The 21,288-nt window shown below is 40.8% G+C and overlaps 1 protein-coding gene across 1 annotated transcript; it reads right to left on the bottom strand.

Annotated features, from left to right (window-relative positions):
• Nucleotides 1-414: 414 nt before the first annotated feature.
• Nucleotides 415-20,217, bottom strand: EXOG (exo/endonuclease G). The gene is made up of 6 exons (XM_057365411.1): nucleotides 20,046-20,217; nucleotides 18,801-18,950; nucleotides 17,480-17,619; nucleotides 15,667-15,743; nucleotides 12,549-12,663; nucleotides 415-1,898 (listed from the first exon to the last, which is right to left on the bottom strand). The coding sequence occupies exons 1-6, from the start codon at nucleotides 20,191-20,193 to the stop codon at nucleotides 1,437-1,439; spliced, it is 1,092 nt and encodes a 363-aa protein (XP_057221394.1). The 5' UTR covers nucleotides 20,194-20,217; the 3' UTR covers nucleotides 415-1,436.
• Between the last annotated feature and the right edge of the window lie 1,071 nt (nucleotides 20,218-21,288).

Genomic DNA, 21,288 nt, shown 5'->3' with positions numbered 1-21,288 from the left:
TCTCTCTAATTCATGTGGGCAGTAGGCTTTTATGGTGTCCGTAGCTAGAGACATTTCTCCAGATTTAAATGTCTGGATTTTGTGTACATGTTCTTGGCAAACACAAAAGYGTCATGGGAACCATGGCTTGCTTTATGAAGTGATCTGCTTTGGGATACTGCAACTGAGTAGAGATGAAAGAAACTAGAGTTCTTAAAACACCCAGTTGATGATTCACAGTATCCAAATAATGCTCCTGATTCATCCTTTTGGAAAACAGCCCCATTCAGCCAGGCATTACATGACCCTTCTTTCATGTGAAAACTACTGAAGGTGTTTTTATGGTACAAACTCCGAATGTCAATCAATTCTCATCATCAAAAAAAAAAAATCTGAATATTTTGAGATTTTACTSTTTCTTTTCAGATGTAAGATGTCAAAGGATACAAGCCACATTAAGTTACCCAAATAAAGTACAAAAGTAACAAAAAAAAAATTCATTAGATCTTCCAAGCAGGTGCAAATCTGAGTAACATCAGCTGCCACTGAAAAAGAAGTGGAAATGCATTTTCAGTCAATCTTCTGCTTTCATATACAAGTTTTGTTGCATAGTTTATAGTCCAAAGGCAGGCGTTGGGGAGCAAGCCAGTGGCTACAACCAAAACGCAAGCAGTGCTCACCTCTCAAACAATATGGAAGAAAACATGTTTATCCAAAGTTAGTGACTAAAATTAAGTATTAAGGTTACATTAATTTGTGAAAACCCAGCCTACRCTGGTAGGCACTTGTATAAACTTCAGTTCTATTGGGGTTTTCTTACAAAAAAAAATGCAGAATTCTACATGATGGAATAAGTATGCCGCAAATGATAACAATTGTGAGCTCATGATATACTAAAGTACCCAAAGCACGCAAGATCAGGAGAGGTTTGGGTTAATACAACTAAGGACAGACCAGGTTATGTCTTACAGGTCTCTAATAAAAGAGTAAAAATGAAATATTTCTTCATTAACACAATTTTCAAAATATTCCAKAAAGTACAATTGCTTCTACAGCACTGCAGTGAAAGGCATTTGTGGGCGGAATTCCATTTAAACACGTTCCAGTCGTACTCCCAAGGTGCCTACTGTCTATTTTTGTGATATTCCTGGAAGGGATTCCACACAAACCCTAAGTCTGACGTCCCAGATGGAAAATAGCACAAAGCCCTTCCTGGAGGTCCAGTGATCTATTAGGGAYAGAAAGGGGTCATTTACACTCTCCATATCTAACCACTGCAGCAAACCACGCATGTGCATCACGTTACACAAGAAGGAACATTATTCCAAACCCACAAGCTTCCAAATATTTCTTTATTGTTTTCACAACTCAAAAAAAGATGATTCAAGGAACCCTTGTCTTTGTGTTTGCCTTCAGTTCCCCGCTCCAAAACCCCAAACAGCTTCCTGAACATGTACTCAGCCAGCTCTCCCTTCTCTAGCTGCTACTGGTTTTTCCTGCAGCAGTTCTTCCTCCTTCTTCTTGTAAAGCTTGAGGAGATACTCATCAGGCTCAATTCCTGCCTCCTGTAACTCTGACATGGCTTTCTCCAGCCGGCGCAGTGTCCGGGCGCTCTGCACTTTGCGGGCAGTGATGTACAACGTGAATTCCTTGAAGCCCATCAGTTTGCAGGTATCCACCTCACAGATATTTTTAACATCTTTGGTCTTGTCCACCTGGGGAAAGAAAACTAAACCCGACATTTTTTCCAGATCTTCAACACTGACTTGGAAGTCCGTCAGCTGGTGGCTGAAGCCTATGGGATCRTTGGGCACCACAAAAGCTCCCAGCACCAGGGGCTCTGAGGACGTTCTGCTCCGTCTGGCAAGGATCACCTTGTACAGGTGGGATGGTACAGCCACATCATCCTTTCCAATGACCTGCCAAAAGGAAAGGACTGCTACAGATACAGATCACAGAATCACAGAATTGTTTTGGTTGGAAAAGACCTTTAGAATTATCAAGTGCAATCATTAACCCAGCACTGCCACGTCCACCAGTAAACCATGTTCCTAAGCACCATATCTTCATGTTCCCCTGCTCTGGAGCCCCTCTACTTTTTATAACTACAATAACTTATACAACAAAAGTTCCCGACCTGACAGTTCCAAATAATGTAGTGTTTTGCATGCATTTCAAATCAACTTTTAAGTTACCTTCTGTCAGATATCTTTTTCTATCTCTGTTAACCACACATAGATAGTATTTAAAAGATATTTTACCCAAGTAAGCATTTTTTGAGGGGATCTGGATACAAAGTACACTCAGTGACGCAATATCTTCTTGGAAGAGAAGCCTCTCCAAAGAAAATGCACTATTTCTCCCACAAATTCCCTCTGATCCAACTTAAATGCTTGTACATGYTGGGTTTTCTCCTGTGTCACTCAGACCAGGATCCAGGGATTCAAGTGGAGCCCAAGGATCAGGACAGTTAAAATTTCACACATGTGTACACAGCAGACACCCCACCCTGTGCTAGGGATAACTCCAAGGGAATACACCTATTGATGGCAAACATAATCTCTCCAGGACTCAGAAAGTTATGCTCATGCATGCACTGAATTAAGCTTTTTTTTAAATTCACTATTGCTGAACTGAATCTGTCATCTTAAGAGAGCCTAACAGGCTCACACTCAGGAAAACCTGAGTTTTGCATAACCCTTCTCTAAGTACACTTTTTWAATTTGTGCTTTTATTCTAATTGCAAGAAGAAAAAGAAGCCGATCCCTTATAAAAACTACAAAGGCATTTTATTTGATACATAAAATCCAGTAATTTAGTGCTGTTTCCAGGATTTGCAATATCTGCAAAAGCAGAAATGGCTTGTTTTCATTTTTTTAACAGCTTTTGTTAGATACAGTTAAAATACCATTTCAGGGAAAGCAGGTATTTATCACATTAATTGAAAGTATTTTACAAACTAATCCAGTGTCAACAGTTCAGACATRCCTTGTCCACTCATATATTGAGTATAACTCAATTACAGAATAAACACTTCTTATATACACTTTTTCTGAGTATTCCACCCTTTCTCAAATGGAAATGTGCTTTTAAAATTAAATTTTGCCTGTGGCTACTGAACCAAGGTTCATGTTGGTTATTCCCACAGTTAATTAAATTTCGGTTACAAACKCTTTCAGTGCTTAAAGTGTGTCTTCTATCTCTGTTGCCAGTTTTTTAAGTGACAGATCTTTAAGTCTGGTTAGACCAAAACCAGAGAAAGTACCTTCAGGAGAAAGGGAAAACTGACAAATTTTTTTTCATGTTTTATGCAGTAATATAGTAGAAACTTTACTCCTGTATCTGGAAAATATGTGTTCGTAACATTTTTTTTGTGTGTTCTAAAATACTTCCCTCACTTGCCCTAAACTAGGCTATTTAATAGTTTCATTATAGTTTAAACTTTTTTGATTGTTTGTTTGTTGTTTTTTGGGGGGTGGGGAGTTTGTGTGGTTTTGGTGGGTTTGTTTTTGTTGCTTGGTTCTTTGTTTTTTTGGGTTGGGTTTSGGGATAGTTTTTTGTTTTGGTTTTTGGTTTCTTACAAAAAAATTATTGTGGTTATGCCACCAACCTTCTCCCAGCAATGCTCTGCCCAGACGTCAGTCATTGAAACTGGTTAAGGAATAACTGCCTTATGCCAAATCTCCTCTCCCKTTCAATGATGACAGATGTGTTGACAGGTAAATTAGAGCTCCTGAGTGTTGAAGCACTTTGCATTTAGCATTCTGTGCAGGTGAAACCAGAGCTACAGCTCCCCAGGACCAACAACATAAACAATTAAAACTGACTGATGTATAGGTAATGCTAAAATGTACTAAAACCTACGCAGCACCACGCTGTTACATCCGGTGAGTTAACACAGAGTTACAAAATCAATGGTGCTGGGAGTTTTAAACTGAGATCAGCGGCACTCGAACTGGGGAGTACCTGTAAAACACTGGGGGTGAGAGGGAAAGAGCCAAGAAAATCCCTGAAGGAGAGAGTAAGGGGTTCATATTTCCATATTCACCCAAGGGCACCCAGTGATGACACTGCCAAAGGCAGGATGCTGGGGTTCCTTGTTCCCCTGGACCAGAGAGCTTGCAGAGCCTGCACTGAATCCCACCGCCTGCACATTCTTAGTGCAGGSAGGAAGGGAAGGAAGAGGAGGAAGAAGCTGTAGCCTCCTGAGAGAAGGCAGTAGTGAGGCTAAACCTCAGTCCTCAGCTTCTCCCTGGGCCAACAATCTCCTGCCCTGCAGCATTCCTGTGGCTTTTCCATCCCACCATAAATCCATGGATCTGTACCAGGTCCTCCTCAGCTCAGCTTCCTCCCCTTCTCCACACTTCCCACACATATCCACATCCCAGCATCCTTGTTCTGGTGCATAAAAGACCAGAGGAAGGGCGAGCACACAGATGGAGCATATAAGGATCTCCAATTAGGGGGTAMATGGAATATGTAAAACAAACAGGTGAATGTGTGTGGAGAGAGCTGAGGGAACTGGGGATTGAGGCTGAGGGCTGAGTGGGTGGATAGAGAGACTGGGGAGTGAATAGAGCTGCACACAGAACAGTCAGGTACGAGATGGAAATGCTGAATGCCTGAAGTGGGTGTTAAGGGAAAACAGACCCTGTGCTTATGTAATATTATGCAAATATATATATTTATTATATGCAAAATAATGCACATTTATGCATAGAATGGGCACCTATGAAGAGAGAAGAAAGAGAGGACTAGTTCAAAATGAAGGAAGGGCAGGCCTTTTGAGAAACGAAAATCTAAATTCAACTYCATACATGCAATGGCCAGATATGTAATTTCTGTACCATTTCAGTACCATGTAGGCTCTCCTTTGAGAATTTAAATAAAGTTTAAGTAGTGTACAGGCTTCAACTCTTTTAACAGCAGCAAACTACTACCACAATGACTTCACTGAGCACTAATACTTTAAAGTGGTTAAAACCATTTTCAGCCTGCCAAACAGCCAGAGTCCACAGGTGCCCTTTTCTTACTCAAAACAGGGCATAAAAGTTCTACCCCAGCTCAGTCTGCTGGAGAACACCATCAAAGGACAGTGCCTGATTCCTCTGACAGAGTAAATATACATGACAAAGAATAAATGTCTTTTTCTGCAGTTTAACACTTAAGTGAACTATGCACAGGATGCATCACCAGTAATTTCCGCAGTCAGTGTGACCCAATGACTTCTGTTAAAAAAGGAAATACAGTTCTGGAGCACAGCAAAATATTTCCATCATTTCTCCCTGTAATATCTCACGATTTGCTTTTTTATGGGAGTAAAAAGAGAAGCTGCAGATAATTATTCCCATAGAGTTGCCCCCTGCCTCCAGCTCAACTGCCAGGGAAAGAGGTAACGTATGACCCTAGAAAAGTGAAGTTTGGAATAGAAGCAAGAGGTAGGAAAAACAACTCCACAATTCCATTACCTATTGCCACCTAGAGGATTTTCCTCCCAAACTTCAGCAGCCTCAGTCACTATCCAAATCTGCACCATCCCATTTATCTCAATGCTTGCATGACAGAGGCAGAGAGCATATGCTCCTATTRTAACAGGATGGAAAATGGGTTAAGATGCACAGATGTTGACTTTGATTTGTGCCTGTCTATCCACAGGCAGAAGATGATCATTCAGAAATCAAGGCCTGAAACAGCTCTTTATCCCAGGAGGAGAGGAGCAGCAGTTTTTAAGAGTATCTGTGATTCTGAAAGGAATTTTGTGTTCCAATACAAGCAAGAAAATACAGCAATGGCCCGTTGAAATCATTGCTGTCCCAAATGCTTTCACACTATGTTGGTAACTGCCCACAAAGCAAATTTTTGTGCAATCCTTTGAAAATTCCCATTTTGCTATTGCTATAAAATTTTGCTTAATCTTTCAAATTTTCAATAGCCTCATAACATGAAAAAGAAAAAAGGCACTCAAGCTAAAAGCCTGCTTTTTATAGCATTAAATATATTTCTTTCCCATAATCATTTGGGAAACTAATGTGAAATTTCAGACATTTTGCTGTCTGTATCAGTTCAATGTAAATATGTGCATTGTCCTAACTTTTTGCAGCAACTTATTACTTTCATTTTTGTTTTGTTTTTTTTGACTGAACTGGTATCTCCTAATTATGTAACATTATGATAATGTCATTTTCAGAGTACTGTTTATTATTTTTCTMTCATTGTTGACATTGTTACTGACATTCCACAAGTGTGTGTGAATTTGTTATTCTTTTCAAAGCCCAATTAAATGTGGACAGCTGTCATGAGGACAGGCCATTAAAATGTGTGCAATTCCTGACAACTAGAGATGTTTACATATTGCTAAAACAACAAATGTGTTGGTAAGCAGTTATAATACAAACCTAAAGAGCTCATAGGGACAGATAAGGGCAGAACATTTCTTAAAACAGAGAATTCAGAGAGTTTTGATAAATTCAGTCTCACAGCCAAGTCACTGGATGAGCATGTCTTAAACATGGCTTTCCTCACAAATTTTGGCCAAATCCTATTCTTGACTGCAGTTTTTAAAATTAGAGGAAGCAAATTTGATGATATCTGTGGAGTAAGTATCACAATAAATAAGGAAGACATTTCCCAATGGCATCTAGGGTTAGTTTAAGTGTTTGGCATTAACTAATGTCACTTTCATGGTGGTAATCAGACAAATACAAGGCAGTCCCTAGAAACATCAGTTTGGAGTTTATAARACAGAAAACTCCATTCCTACATGAACAAGAGAAAAGGAATATATTAAGTATAAAGGTAGATCAGCTCAGATATATTGGAAGTGTTACTATTACTGGAAATTTTAAATACACCCAAAAAAATGTTATCAGATTTTCATTTTGCACTAGACTTGTTACAGCTTCCCAGACTGAACGAAAATTATCTTCCTCTGCAAGGGTACAGAGCATTTTTTAAAGAAAGGGCTTGTGAATCCGAAAGTGGTATTTTGCCACCTAGTGACTAGAAACTGAAAATCAACCGTGCACAGAATTAGCAAAAGGAACTAACGAGCTCTTCATCAACCAGAGCCAGCTCTGGATTGTCAATTATCCATGATTCCTCAGAACCTGGCAAACAGAAATTGCACTCAATCATGCCTTAACCACCAGCACACACTGAAGAGTCTTTGCATCAGATGGTACACTGCCATCAAATACTTAAAAATGTCAGCTCCAGAAATTCTCTCSACACTCCAGTAGCTGTTTCTTCCCTCTCTGTGAAATTCTAACCTGAGTTTAGAACTGAGCCAGAACTGCAAACAGAACTGTCTGAAAAGAATTGCACACAGAGTTCCTGGTGAAAGAAGTCCTTCCACCTGCATCTGGCAGCAGCAAAATTAACAATTTTATCTACCTCATTYCTTGGTGCACAGAACTCAAGGAATCATTCCTGTCCCCCAAGCATGACTGACCAGGCCCATCAGGTATTTCACTGTAGATATAACAATGTTCCTGCTGATGTGATCCCACATTTGACAACCCAGAGTTTTATTATAATTTGATACTGAATTCTGTATAGAAACAGACTTTCTGTCAGAACAAAACATTCCATTTGGTATCAGTGTAGCTTTATTTACTCAATCATTGTGACAGCATTAACTGCCTTCACTCAAGCTCCTTCTGGGTTTGTTGGGCAGCACTGATTCTGCWGAGAGTATTTTCCCCCAATATTTGAGAAAACTCTGTCAGATGGCACCGAGAACAACTGAGGGGTGTGAAAGCAGACCTAGCAACACACAAACCAGAAAACATTACAGATAAAAATCATACTAACACTCTGCATAGCCAAGCACTCAAAAATGCAAATGTATGTACTTCAGGAAAATTAAATTTGTTATGGCTGGTCTGATTGCTATTGCCAAATCACTTGGCATTCCTAAAAAGGAAAGGAAAAAAAATAAATAAGAGACGATAAAAAAAAGCTGTTCCTGAACAAATAGTAATGGCATTAAAAGACAGACACCTCAACTCCTTCTTGTTTTTCTTTAATAAAGAGTGTATGTATACACATTATGTATGTAATAAACTATATGTACATGAGAGCCTACTACTTTAACAGAATTCATTTAGATTACTTAACACTGAACCCACCACAGTCTCTGTGTGAGTGCAGTGATAAATAAAAGCAATTCCATCAATCTGTCCTGCACCATCAGTGTCTCTCCTCCTCCCATCTTAACCCAGTGTCTATCATACTCATTTGTACCTCATGTCTAAATTTAGGGCTGACAGAGCTCAGGTGTTTTACACCAGCTGATCTAAGATCGAACCCCTTGCACAAAGTTTATGGAACATCTATAATGGACCTACATCCACCTCTCTAGCCTTGGGACCATCTGGAGCAGCCAACAAAAAGGAGTAGTTCCCAGGTTTATTTCTTCCTTTAACAAGGATTCCTTCCCCTGTGGTATCTTAGTAGGAGACAACCTCTACTAGATTTGAAAATTAACTAGGCAAAACCATAAAGTACCATCTTGTATTTGAGAGGTGCAATTTTTCCCCTGTTATTTGGCACAGACACAGATGACAACTGTATSTTCTGGAATGGTTATTGTGCCTCTCTGGCTCAGCCTAGTCATTCAATTTGGAAAACTAAACAGCAAACACAATCCCAGTATGAATCTCATGTATCAGTAAAAAGTACATTCAAATGTCTTTTTCAATCAACAAACAAARTATTATCTAAACTGTATTTTCATTTGCCAACCACAGTTGATTCTTCTTAAATTAGAATTCACAATGGCATTGGGAATGGGTGGGAATGGAGTATGAGAATGATGTAGTTAATTATAGCAAAATTTGTGTTTCAAACTCCAAATCTGCTGACAGAGGAAAATCACTAAAGTGACAGTCACTGGAGAGCAGTCATGTATAAAACAAGACAATGTCATTTTGATTTGATCTGGACAAAGATGAAAAACCTGCATCTGCCTCTCCAATGACACWGAACAGATTTTTCCTGTTGGCATTCTATTCTACATATATTCTCAAAATAYGTTTTTCAGATATCAGGCACAGTCATCAATCTACTCTTTGCAATAAAAATCTCCGCTGGAGACAGATGAAATGACAGAACATATCTGAGGATASCACAAGTTCAGCCAATAGACAGAACAATGCTGGCACCTAAGAAGTTCAAGGTTAATTCCCTTTCTGGAATTAAAGAGCAAATGGTACCAGASCCCAAGCAGGAACTGGGAACAAAGCCATGACCAATGCTCTGTTTTTCTTCTATAGAGATCTAAAAACAACCTTTTTGGATGTCTGACGAGAAAAACACCAGCACGAAAAAACACTATTTCACCATTCCTTTAGCAGAAACCAAGGAAACTTAGGTTGAAGAGAGGATCTGAAACAAATCAATGCAGACACATTCACTGTAGCACTTACATGTTTGTTTTTTCTGCCACAGTTCTACTCTGAGAGAAAAACATTAGTGAGGAGCTGAGCCTTAACAGTGGCATTGGCAGATTACAGGTTGTGAGTTTCAGCACTATTCTGTGTACTGMAGCATTCTCCTTGAACAACACTGACAAAAGAAAGGACATCTTCTCACATCTGCTTCTCATGCCCAAACAATGAGGACTAAAATCCCTTTCATTTGGAAGTAATTTGTGTGAACTTAGCAGAATTCACTCTGAAAGACAGCTAAGAGATACCTTCCCTTCACAATCCTTCGTTTAGGGGCAGAATCCCAGACTACCAAAATCAATGGCAATGACTGCAATTATATCCAAGGTGTCTGTTTGAAAAGAACTTCTCTCTAGAGCTTTGACAGGTTGTATTCCCTCCTCCAAGTGTATGTGTTGATAAAGAAAAAAAACCCCAAAAAAACCAATACACCACTCCACTCTGAAGTCTCTCCCCTCAAAGTACAACTGCAATGCAAAACACAAAAGCCATTATTTCAAAATAAAAAAAAACAAACATTGTCAGCCTGTCTTTATTTAGGGAACCTATATCAAACAATTTAATATTTTAAACAAAYAAACAAAAAACCCATAAAATCATAATTTTACTTTTCTCACCTGGAGACACAATTATTTGTACTTAAATAAAAATCAATTTACATAATGAATCTTACTGTAGGAAGATGAGTAAAAGGATTTGTGAATGTGAACAAGYGGTGACACCCCGACAGGAACACCATCATTCCCTCATTTTCAATCTCACACTGAACTTCAGTTCAGTGACCAAACYGACCAAAACYGGTAAAACACTCCTAAAAGACCTGTGTTGTCATCAAACCCAAAGATGATGAAGACAAAAGACAAGGGCCTAACAAGATGACAATCAAAGCAGCACAGGCATTTAGTGCACTATTATTTCATCACTGGATCCTGGTATCAAGTTATTTCGAATAAAGCCAGTAAGACGCAGTGCCTGCTGTGATTTTTACCTGTGGAATACTAAAATTTACATTTCAAAACCAAGACTGAGAATGACAATCATTTTTTCAGAAAATGCAATCTTTCTCTTCTAAGCAAATACTTTCTCTGGAGACAAACGAGAAAAAGATGAGCAAGATTAAAGTGAAGCTGTTGATACATAGAGTTGATAGATGATTCAGCTTCTTCCTGGAAATGATTTCCACTTATAAAATGTTCAAATCAGCTCAGGAGTTTTAATCTTTTGCTATGTAAGACGAATATATATTTTTAAGGATGAAAAATAAACGCAATATCCTGACAGCTACAAGGAAGCAAATCCCAGCAAGCTTTGTGCAAGCCTGGAGAACTTTGTGCAAGCTTTATGCAAGCCTGTACCATTCTGAGTGACAGAAAGCCAAATGCACAGATGAAGACTGTTGAAAGGGAAGATCTCCCTCCTGCTCCCAGCTATGTGCTTTTGGACATATCTCATGCTGTCTGTCACCACGAATCACTGGACTACTCTGTGTCCTGCCTCTATCTTTCTACAGCAGTATAAAACAAGCCCTGCAAATCCAGCACAGATCTTTTTTCTATTGCACTGGGTAATTAAGCATTTTGTGGCAGAATCTGACAGTCATCAGTGCTAGCAGACAAGAGCAAGGCAGAGAAAGGCCAGAAAAGCAGAACAGGCAATGGTGGAGCAAGCACCTTTGGGGGGCACAGGATGATTGACAAACTAAAGCTGGCTTTGCCACTAACTTAGCATCTGGCACTGGCCATACCCCTTAACCATGGGGTAAAGGTAACCATTTATCCACCATRAGCACAGTCTGCATCTCCCTCACAAAGATGTGGTGAGAACTGAAGTTTGGAACTGCCACTAAACATGAAAAATGTAATTTATTATTACTGTATTTTCATATGTATAACCCCCCAAAACAAACCCAAACCCATGTTTTCATGACAGTCAAGGTTTGATATGTGTGGGTGGGGACAGATTTTCAAGAAAGTGAAAAGGTTAAAGCAAACAGGAAAAATCACATTCTCTCATGACTGAGTTCCAAGTTCAATCAAATGGAAATCAGCTGTGTATTTATAAAGGAGAATTAGCACCTAACTCTTACTGCCAAACAAGCCAGTGTTGAAAGCTGAACATCTTTCTCTTTTGTGTCTCTCACATCCCTCTGAAATAGGGGGTTGTTATGGCAAGCTCATTCATTGCTCCTCAGAGAACTAGCTGGAAGCTGAATCACTCACAAGCTGAAGCTGCAGTTGATCCAACTACTTATTTTCAAGGAAAAGTGCTTTTACAAGAGGTGCAAAATGCAACATTTATTACTTGCATTATGCCAGCTTTCATCTGCAACTGAAAATAGCAATAATATCTCATTGCAGTGGGGGCAGAAGGTAACATTCCCTTTAATAACTTACGATGCTCAAACCTTACAGATGTCTAAACACAAACCTAGAAAGAGTAAGTCTGGATAAGCAATAATAAATTCACCTCTCTACTTGATAGTCTGTCCCATCTGACTCTCAGTGATGGTTTCTACAGACTATGCATGATCAACTTTAAACACAGTATTTTAAGCAGGTAATAAAAACGGGAGACTAAAAGAAATGGAATATCAGTACCATTGACCAGTGATCACACTGCAYTTAAATAAAGCCTTCCAAGTGACTCTGGCATGCTCAGAATCKCAGTTGCAAGGCCTCATCCAAGTGATGCCTATGGGATAGCAGCAAACAACCATTTGTGCAATTAACAGAGCACAGGCACTCCAATACTTTGTATAGTTTTGAGAGCCCCATAATACCTTGCATTGCCCTGTCTCTAAAGTATATCAAGTAATTGATTGAATAGATGCCTGTGCATCAGCAAACCTCACTAACTCTGCTTCGATAGACAGTTTTACTGCAGACTGTGGACATGAAATAGATGTCTGTAAATAAATTATTTTAAAATTATCCTTTTTCATGTATAGGCATGATGTAACATTTCTGCTGTTCTTGTCCCAACAAGACAAGAAATTGGACATTTTGTACATTTTGCATGTACTAAGATATCCAAATTTTGGTTTATCAAATTAGAATGTCAATTTTAAAGAAATACATTTACCGCTGCACTATTATCCCAGCAACATACATACATACATACCTGATAAGTAACACTCTTCTTTCCATCACCATTAGTTTGAGGCAAGGTAAGAGGTCCAGAAACCACCCAAACATCTTCAAATCTCTCAGTCAATTCCCGGCAATACATTTCCATTCTGGAACATATTTTTCAGATAGGGAAAAGTCAGCTGGGAAACTTAATCTTTGAGACCTACTGCGAAGGGAAGGGTGAATTACTGACAGGGACCATTCTTCCAGACTCATCTGACTCACTCACAAGCCAAAGAAGGTAAAATGCAGGCCCAAGTCCTGCTTCCTTTTTGTCCTCTGTAAATAATGTTCATTTATTTACAYATAGACACCTTACTGCACACATCTGAAAATGGTTTCTGCAGCCTTACCACATGTCTGAATAGCTGAGTTCTCCACTTACTCCCACACTTGACACTASAAATATACTGTTGATGGTCACTTGGGATTAGTAAAATAGAAYTGCTTTAAACAGCAGGTTGCAGCATTCTTACTTTGAAAGGTTTTATCTTATTATTAGATTTGCRTGTTTCTCCCCAAGGAATCAAAGTCCTGCAACACAGTACAACAAGTACTGAGGAAAGTTTCTGTGTGCCATTCCCACTAACTCTGCCTTTTTAAAAAATATATAAAACTGRTCAAAAATAAAGTAGTAACTCCAGRAACACTACCATTATTTTTGCTTTTTAAACTAATTGATTCCATTTACAGCATATATTTCTCAGATAAGAAGGTTTCTGGACCACATCTATGTTACATAAAACAGAAGATTAACAAGGCCAGGCTGGATGGGGCTTTGAGCAATCTGATCTAGGGGAAGCTGYCCCTGCCCATGGCAGGGCAGCTGAAACTAGGTGATCTTCACGGTCCCTTCCAATTTAAATAATTCAATAATTCTACTATTTGATCTTTGATTTAACACTCAACTGTTACAGAAATCACAGTGAACAAGCATTGGTCCTCTACAAAGGTAAGAGGTGCACTTCACACAAATGGACAGACAGTATCAGACAGATTATCCCAGCTAATCTGGCTGCCTCTGAAGGGGGCAGGGGCAGGTTGTCCCCTTCTCTGTCTCATTCCTGTTCCTCACACCTCTCCCTCGGGCCACATGAGCATTCTTCATCTGTCAACAACCCAATTTTTTTTTGTGCTGGGTTAGTGAGTTAAATCAGCAAGAATGAGCCTTTTCTTCACGTGATACACCAAAGCATTGACTACAAGGTGGTATTCTTCCTGCTGTCACCAGCTTTGCTTCCAGGCAGCTCAGCTCCTCAGGCTGTCTCATGGCCTGGCAATACAAACACCACTTGGAAAGAATGGGAATAAATGCAGCTAGAAAGCAAACTGTTCTTGGTGGCAGGAGGGACAYAGGTCGGATACAGTGACCATGAAATCACACTTAAAACAGAAAATAGTAAGTATCAGGAAAGAAAGAAAGAAGCACTTTGTTTGGAAGAGAAGGAGGAATACTAAGGCGCAGTCAGACCATACCACTGAGCCAACAGTTTACTATCTAACAGCTTGCTGGATGATTATAGTCCTGCTCTCCCCTTTCCTACTAATCCCTTTGTCTGTCCCAGTTGACCAATCCTAATCCATCTTCGGTGTAGGTTCTGGAACTGATCTCATTAGCTGATCCAATTTTCTAATCTGGCAGAAACATAACCAAGCAAAACAAAATGAGAATCAGTTTTTAATTGGGCTAGCAAATGAAACTAACTCACCAGTGAGGTTACTACCAGAGTTRGAACTCGGAAAGCAGCAAAAACACAAGGCAGGAGGGCAAACACCACTTTAGAAAACAACAGATGTTTAAACTGACTAAGCTGCATTGTCTACCTGTCTACCTTAACCCTCAGAAGACAATTCAAGAAACAGGCAATTAAAACACAACAAAGGAAGAAAATATTGAAGCTAGGAAAGGATACAATACATGTGAAATATGGCATCCTTAAAAAATATTATTATAAAAGAAATGACTAACAAAAAAAGTGGCATCACTGCCTTGTTCATGCATTTAAGCTCTGGGAACAAGGTGCTGGGGTTGGGGAAAAGTGGCAAATTGCAAGGTTGATAGTGCCAGAGGAAATTTTCAAACACCCCACAATTTCCTGATTAGGCAAAAATTCTGCTTCAGGGAAATAAAGAGGGTTTCCCTTACCTCAAATTGGTACACATGTTTAGCTTTGGTATAAGGAAGATTTATGCTCAAACACTTGAGTTATTAAGAAAATAACCCTCTTAAAATTTTATGGCGTTTTATTTGTCTATGAAACAATATAACCTTACTGAATGCCTCATCTCATTTTATACACATTCTTATAAAACAGGARAGCAAGGTGTAAATGAATGATGACGTACTTTTGATGGACTTCAGTACAACACTGTATATAATCTTGCTAATCTTCCCTTGAGAAATCTATCATTTTCCCCTCCTGTTTCTGAGCCTTCACATTCTGTAAGTCCTATGCAAGAAGCACTGGATGAATGCTACTTTTATAATGTTCRCTGCACAAAGGAAGGAAAGAATAAAAATCTTACATGAAGCAAGTTTAAATTTATCAACCACTCCACCTCAAAGGCGATCCAGTCAGCACTGACAAGTGACAGAGATCCCGCCTGACTGCTCCTTGGGAGCCAGGACCTGAAGGAACACCTCAGACCTGAAGCAGTGACAACTCAGTGGGGAGTGCTCAGTTCTCCGATTCAAAGGGAGCCAACATCCACACACAGACATGGGAATACTCTCACTGCAAGTGCTTCTTTGAGGAAGATCTAAACCCACTCCTTGCTTTTGCTGAAACTTCCTTAAGCATAGACATGTTAAGCCCGGTACTTTTACCCCACATCAGCCAGAAGAAGCCAGAAGAAGTAGTTTTATCTATCCTAAATARATGTCCTTGACAGCTTGACAGAATAAAGAACTAAAGCAGTCATTATACTGTCCTAGGACTGAGAGGAYTGAGCTGCCTTTCATTTCAGCAAAAGCTCCTACGATCTCTATGGTTAGCCAATAAAGTRACCATCTTCACCTGGATGTGAAGAAGCTTTATAAATAAAGCCTTTTTTGATTGATGCTGCTGCCTGGTATTTTTCTCTTAGTTTACTTACAAGTTACTTCTCACCTGTTCCAAAACCCAGCATTGTTTTCATAATTCTGAGGCACAATGTTTGACAAATAAAATGTTTCGGCCATAGCTCTCTGCATAGAGAAAGAAAAAGTATCATTTCTCTGAAACATTTACGAGCKGAGAACACATTTCAGCAGTTTTTGGGAGAGAATCCCATTTCTAGTTTAAACATTTATTAACATGAAAGGTCAGATAAAACCTGAGTCAGAACACCTACAAAATTATTTCAGATTAAGAGATGCATAACTGAGGTGAAACCTTGCAAAATTTTCTACTTTTTTTTAAGGCAGGAACAGCACAAAAATGCCTAAATCTAGAGGCACAGGAATTGCTATGTCACCCAGTGTCAGTTTGGTAATGTCTTTGAAAGCAACTAGTCATTTTTCATTTTGAATGGGAAGGACACTTTCACACATGCTTTTCATTTATTTGACTGCCTAATGACTAACTTCTTTCCTTTAGAAGAAAAAGTTTTAYTAGATATACTCATCAATATTTTACAAATACATAATGTACAGGCAATGAAATGATTTATGAGACCATAATGGTCAAACATCCATATATCTACTTAATTTCATCTTGTAAAAGTGTCACAAACATCTCTGAACAGAAACTCACACACCTCCAGAAATGAAGGACCCGGTGCTAAAACATTATGCATATGCAGGGTAATATAGATGGAAAAAATTCCAAGATCTTAGCCCAGAATTTTCACAGGTCCTGYACTTATGAATATTTTTCAGATACTGCTACTGCAAAGTGAAGGGACTGACAGAACTCTTTAGGACAATGAGYAAACACTACCTGAACTAATTAGACCATGAAATTAAATTTTTATAATCCTGTATTTGAAAGATTGTATCATCTCACTGCATTTCAAGCCAGGTCCAGGATCTTTGTGCACAGCGAGCTCACCAGCAAAAATACCCCAGATATCAGAAATAAATAACAAGACACTTTCAATAGAAATAAAACTACTGATTCTTCCGTTTACCATATGCCACTGCGCTGTCACWCCACCCCACTGAATACTATTCTGCCTGAGAGAAATACAAATTCAAACTGCTTCTTAATTAACAAATTGCTGCATTAGGCACATTTCACATGAGGATCCAATAAATTCAAGGCTGCTTTGTAAGTCAGCTAAGGCATTAAGGCATGTTTCTCTTACAGCTCAAATAAATGGCAGGTGAAGACATTTTATAGACTGAAAGAACTATAGCAAAAGGGTCTAATTTACCTCATACACATTGAAAGAAAGGAAAAAGCCTTTTAAATCATCCAGGCAATCCCCTTGCCAATACACAACAGTACTTAACAGCATCTTCGCTTTGCCCAGTGTAGCCTTAAATACCTCAGCAGCTGTTGGACAGAATGACATCATTTTCCCTGTCTCCCTTTAACTGAGCTTTGAAGACTTTCAGGGTTTTCTTGGTGAAGGTTATCATCTTCATTTTACAGATGGCCAATGTGACATACAAGAGGCTGAGATGGCTTGCCTAACACCACAYTGTTCAAGACATCATCTCTGCCAAACAAGCTGATCTAGGTGTGATTTAATGAAGAGAAGTATGTCATCAGAGCGTGCACCTGATTTAGATGCCTGAAGCAGACTGTGAGAACATCCTACATGGCTCAGTCAGGAATAGACCTTGTAACTCCAAATCCAGCTCTGTGCATCAATAATGACATCATGTTCCACCTCAAAACAAACTGCAAAAGGAACGTTGCACATTACTTTTAATGTTTTTTTGACCCTTTCCAGCTCATAAACACAAATTAAAAAGATGGGAAGAAAAAATCCTACTGTTGAAAATTTGTTATCTCCAGCTGGTGCCATGTGTCCTCGTGACCATCCACTGCCAAGGTAATCTTCATTGACAGCACTGAACATCAGAGGGATGTTAGGATCTGGTCGGAATTTACAGTGCCTTCGATCTGCATCACCTGAGGAATAATACATTAAATGGTTAGGCTTTCATTAAACCATCATAAACACAAGGCAAAAAGGTCTAATTCTGTCATGTCTTGCCAAATGACCCRTGCTTAAGGATTCAACACAATCTAAATTCTATATATCTCATTTACAGGTAATGCTAATTTCTTTCTGCCATGTGTTTTAAGTATATTTAAGTTCTTACTTACCAATAAAATACATGGTTTTTTTGCTTCATGACTTTTCAATGTTCCCCAAACAATAYAGGTCTGCCTCAAATCTCAATTCAAGTAGCTACAGACATAAATCAGAGCTGAATGCCTCAAGATGCTTTATTTCAACTTGCAGGTTAGTTGTATCTGATTGTTTGGAAACATTTTAACAATTCAGCCATTAAGGCCCACTTGAAAGTAAACCTGAAATTACTGTTTCCTTTTCAGAAAGAAGTGGGATCAATGATGCTACTTAGGGGTTGGTCATAGTGTTTTCAAGACCATGCTTTTAATTTTGAAAGGTAATTTGAAGACAGTGATTAAGATATATTTAGAGGGCTATTGCTTTCATAAAACATTTTACAATTACATGGTTACCTCCATTACTAATAATCTGCCTTATTAAAATTGAACTAATGCTATAAACTTAATTTACAATGACTGTGTACCACTCATATTTCGTTCACCACTGACAGCAAAAAATCACTAAGCCTCTATCTTGCATAAAGAAGAGGAGAGAGAGTATGAGATAAAGCACATCAGGAACTACAACAGAACTGCATCAGAATAAATAATGGCCACAGTGACGAGGTAATGCCCTACCTAGCTCTGAACAATYACAACTGTTCATGCCCTTTGCTCCATTTTCCTCTCACAAATGGACATTCTCCTCCCATTCTGAGCAAATCTCTAAGTTTCGTACATCAAAAGCTCTGGCTACCACTGGCTATCTCTCGACAGCATGGAAGCAGGAGCCATTTTTATGCACACAAGCAACTTTGCAGGTCCAAATCAAGTAAAGAAAGGTTCATTTTAATTATTTCATCTTTTCTCCATTCGTGTTATAAAAAGGTAAGTTGAGCTTTCCTCCCAGATATCATTATAGGATTTTTCTCCCTAATTGCTCCAAGGTCCACATTCTGTGAGCAGCAAAGCCCAGTCAGGCCATCACAAATCTAAGAAAATAAACACCTACATACCTAATGTCTTTTGTTTTGAAATGTGTTCAATCACCCATCTAGGCACCCGTTTTGCCTGGTCATAAGACAGTGCATGATTTGTGTAACATCTGGTCTCTGTTCCAGCCTCAGGAAATCCGTATCTTTCCAACAGAGCCTCTTCTATTGGTTCTAAAGAAAAGAAAACAAACCAGAAAGCCATCCAAAGATTAAATATGATCATAAACAAGACAGTAAGAAAAACATCTCARTGGGTGTAAATATACTGTACAGGTTACTGCCACAATTAAGACCGAAAAAATATTAGGAGAGCTACCCCATATAACTCTCATCTGTCAAAAYAGTTGAGGTTCTCATCATGTTTTAACATGAGGATCTCAGCTCTAGGACTAACTCATCTACTCTAATGCCTACAGAAGGCAAAAGAAAAGTTATCAGATATTCAGGGACAAATCAGGCAACAAGGAGTTATAGACACAGGAGATCAACACACAGATTTTACTCTTTGGAGCTGGAAATCGAACTCCTCACAAACTAAAATTTACAAGCTGGGCACAAGGAAGTCTTGCCCTCACTGGGAATGCTTACACTCCACTGAATGAATGAAAGCTTAACTGAGACTTCCTCTGTTTTTGCAAGCAATAATTTTCTCTCATGGAGGAATATTTACATCCGTCTTACTGTCTTGTTCATTCTCCAGCCATCTGTCCAACAGCAACTCTGTTTTTAGAGCCATTCTTCCTCTGCTTTTCCAACAATCCGGTACTTTTAAAGCCTTGAGGCTGCGGAGAAAACCATTCACTCCTCAGGTGCCCCAAACATCTCCCCCACACCTGAACCCCACCAGCCCCCACATTTGATAAAGGAGCTTCGGCTCATCCAGGGCAGCAACAGCTGAAATTTAGTTATGGTCTGACCCGAAATGTGTGCTTAAAACTTAATACACATTCCTCTTCTACCACYAACACCGTGAGCAGGTGCAATGGGAAGCGCTTTTAATTACAAGTTACAGCCCAGCATCCTCCAATAACCTCCTCCCCCCTCAGCCCGGCGCAGGCACTGGGGGAATCTCCCGATCTCCCGGCAGTTTTTGGGCACCGCGGGAAGGGAGGAAGGAGGGAAATGGCTCTTCTGAGGGGAGGGAGAAGGTTTAGAGGCAGAAGCGGCTTTGGGGAGCGAGGCTGCAGGATGCAGGACCGCGCTGAGCCGGCCGCTCCCTCTCGCCGGGCCGCTGCCCCCGGCCTCCCTGCTTCCCGCGGCTCTTACCCTCTGCCGGGGCCCGCCCGGGGCCCAGCTCCGGCTGGCTCTGGCTGCGAAGGAGCCGCCAGGCAGCCCARCAGGACGCGGCGGCCCCGGCCGCGGCCCCGCAGACGAAGCCGCCGAGAAAGCGGCGGTGGCGGGGCAAGGCCGCCATGGCGGCGGCGGGAAGGGAAGGGAAGCCAAGGGAAGGGGCGGGGGCGGCCCCACAGCGCCCCCTCACGGCACAACCCCGGGGCGCCATGGCGGCATCGCCTCAGTGCGGGACACGGCGAATGAGCCCGGCGGCATCGCCTCAGTGCGGGACACGGCGAATGAGCCCGGCGGCATCGCTTCAGTGCGGGACACGGCGGGAGGGGAATGAACCCGGCGGCATCGCCTCAGTGCGGGACACGGCGGGAGGGGAATGAGCCCGGCGGCATCGCCTCAGTGCGGGGACACGGCGGGAGGGGAATGAGCCTGGCGGCATCGCCTCAGTGCGGGACACGGCGGGAGGGGAATGAACCCGGCGGCATCGCCTCAGTGCGGGACACGGCGGGAGGAGAATGAACCCGGCGCCATCGCCTCAGTGCGGGACACGGCGGGAGGAGAACGAGACCGGAGGGATTTGCCCTAGAGCTGTGGAAAAATAGAGTGTGTCCCCTCGCGAGGACTACAGAGACTGTCCCGGGGTGGGTGGGTAAACTGCGCCCATCCAGCTTGGCTGGKGCGACCACCCTGGCCTCCAAATGCAAAAGGTTGTTGAATCATAGGACCGTAGAATGGTTTGGGTCAGAAAGGACCTTTGAAGTCTTTACTTAGAGGAGAAACGCTCATCTCCCTTAGGAGGACAGACTGTAGAAGCTGGGTCTGTTGAGTCTAGAGAGAGGYTCTTGTTAATCCATATAAATATTCCAAAGATGAGTGCCGAGAGGACGATGCTGGACTGTTTTCAGTGGTGCCCAGCAACAGGATGAGGAGTCATGGCCATAAACTAAACCACAAGAAGTTTCACCTCAGCATGAGGATAGACTTCTTTACAATGAGGTTGGCAGAGCACTGGACCAGGGAGGTCACAGTTTTCCTTTTCCCTCTTGGGAGATGTTCCRAACCCACCTGGACACATTCCTACGTCACCTACTGTGTGTGACCCTGCCTTGGCATGGGTGTTGGACTGTGTGATCTCCAGACGTTCCTTCTATCCCAAACAATTCTGTGATTCTGTGATGGTCCAACCCCTCTGCAATGAGCAGGGACACTTTTAGCCACACCA

This window comes from Malurus melanocephalus, unplaced genomic scaffold (assembly GCF_030028575.1).
Source record: "Malurus melanocephalus ecotype Western Australia unplaced genomic scaffold, MMel_1.1 scaffold_52, whole genome shotgun sequence".
Lineage (NCBI taxonomy): Eukaryota > Metazoa > Chordata > Aves > Passeriformes > Maluridae > Malurus > Malurus melanocephalus.
This window is presented reverse-complemented; position numbering and strand designations above follow the sequence as displayed.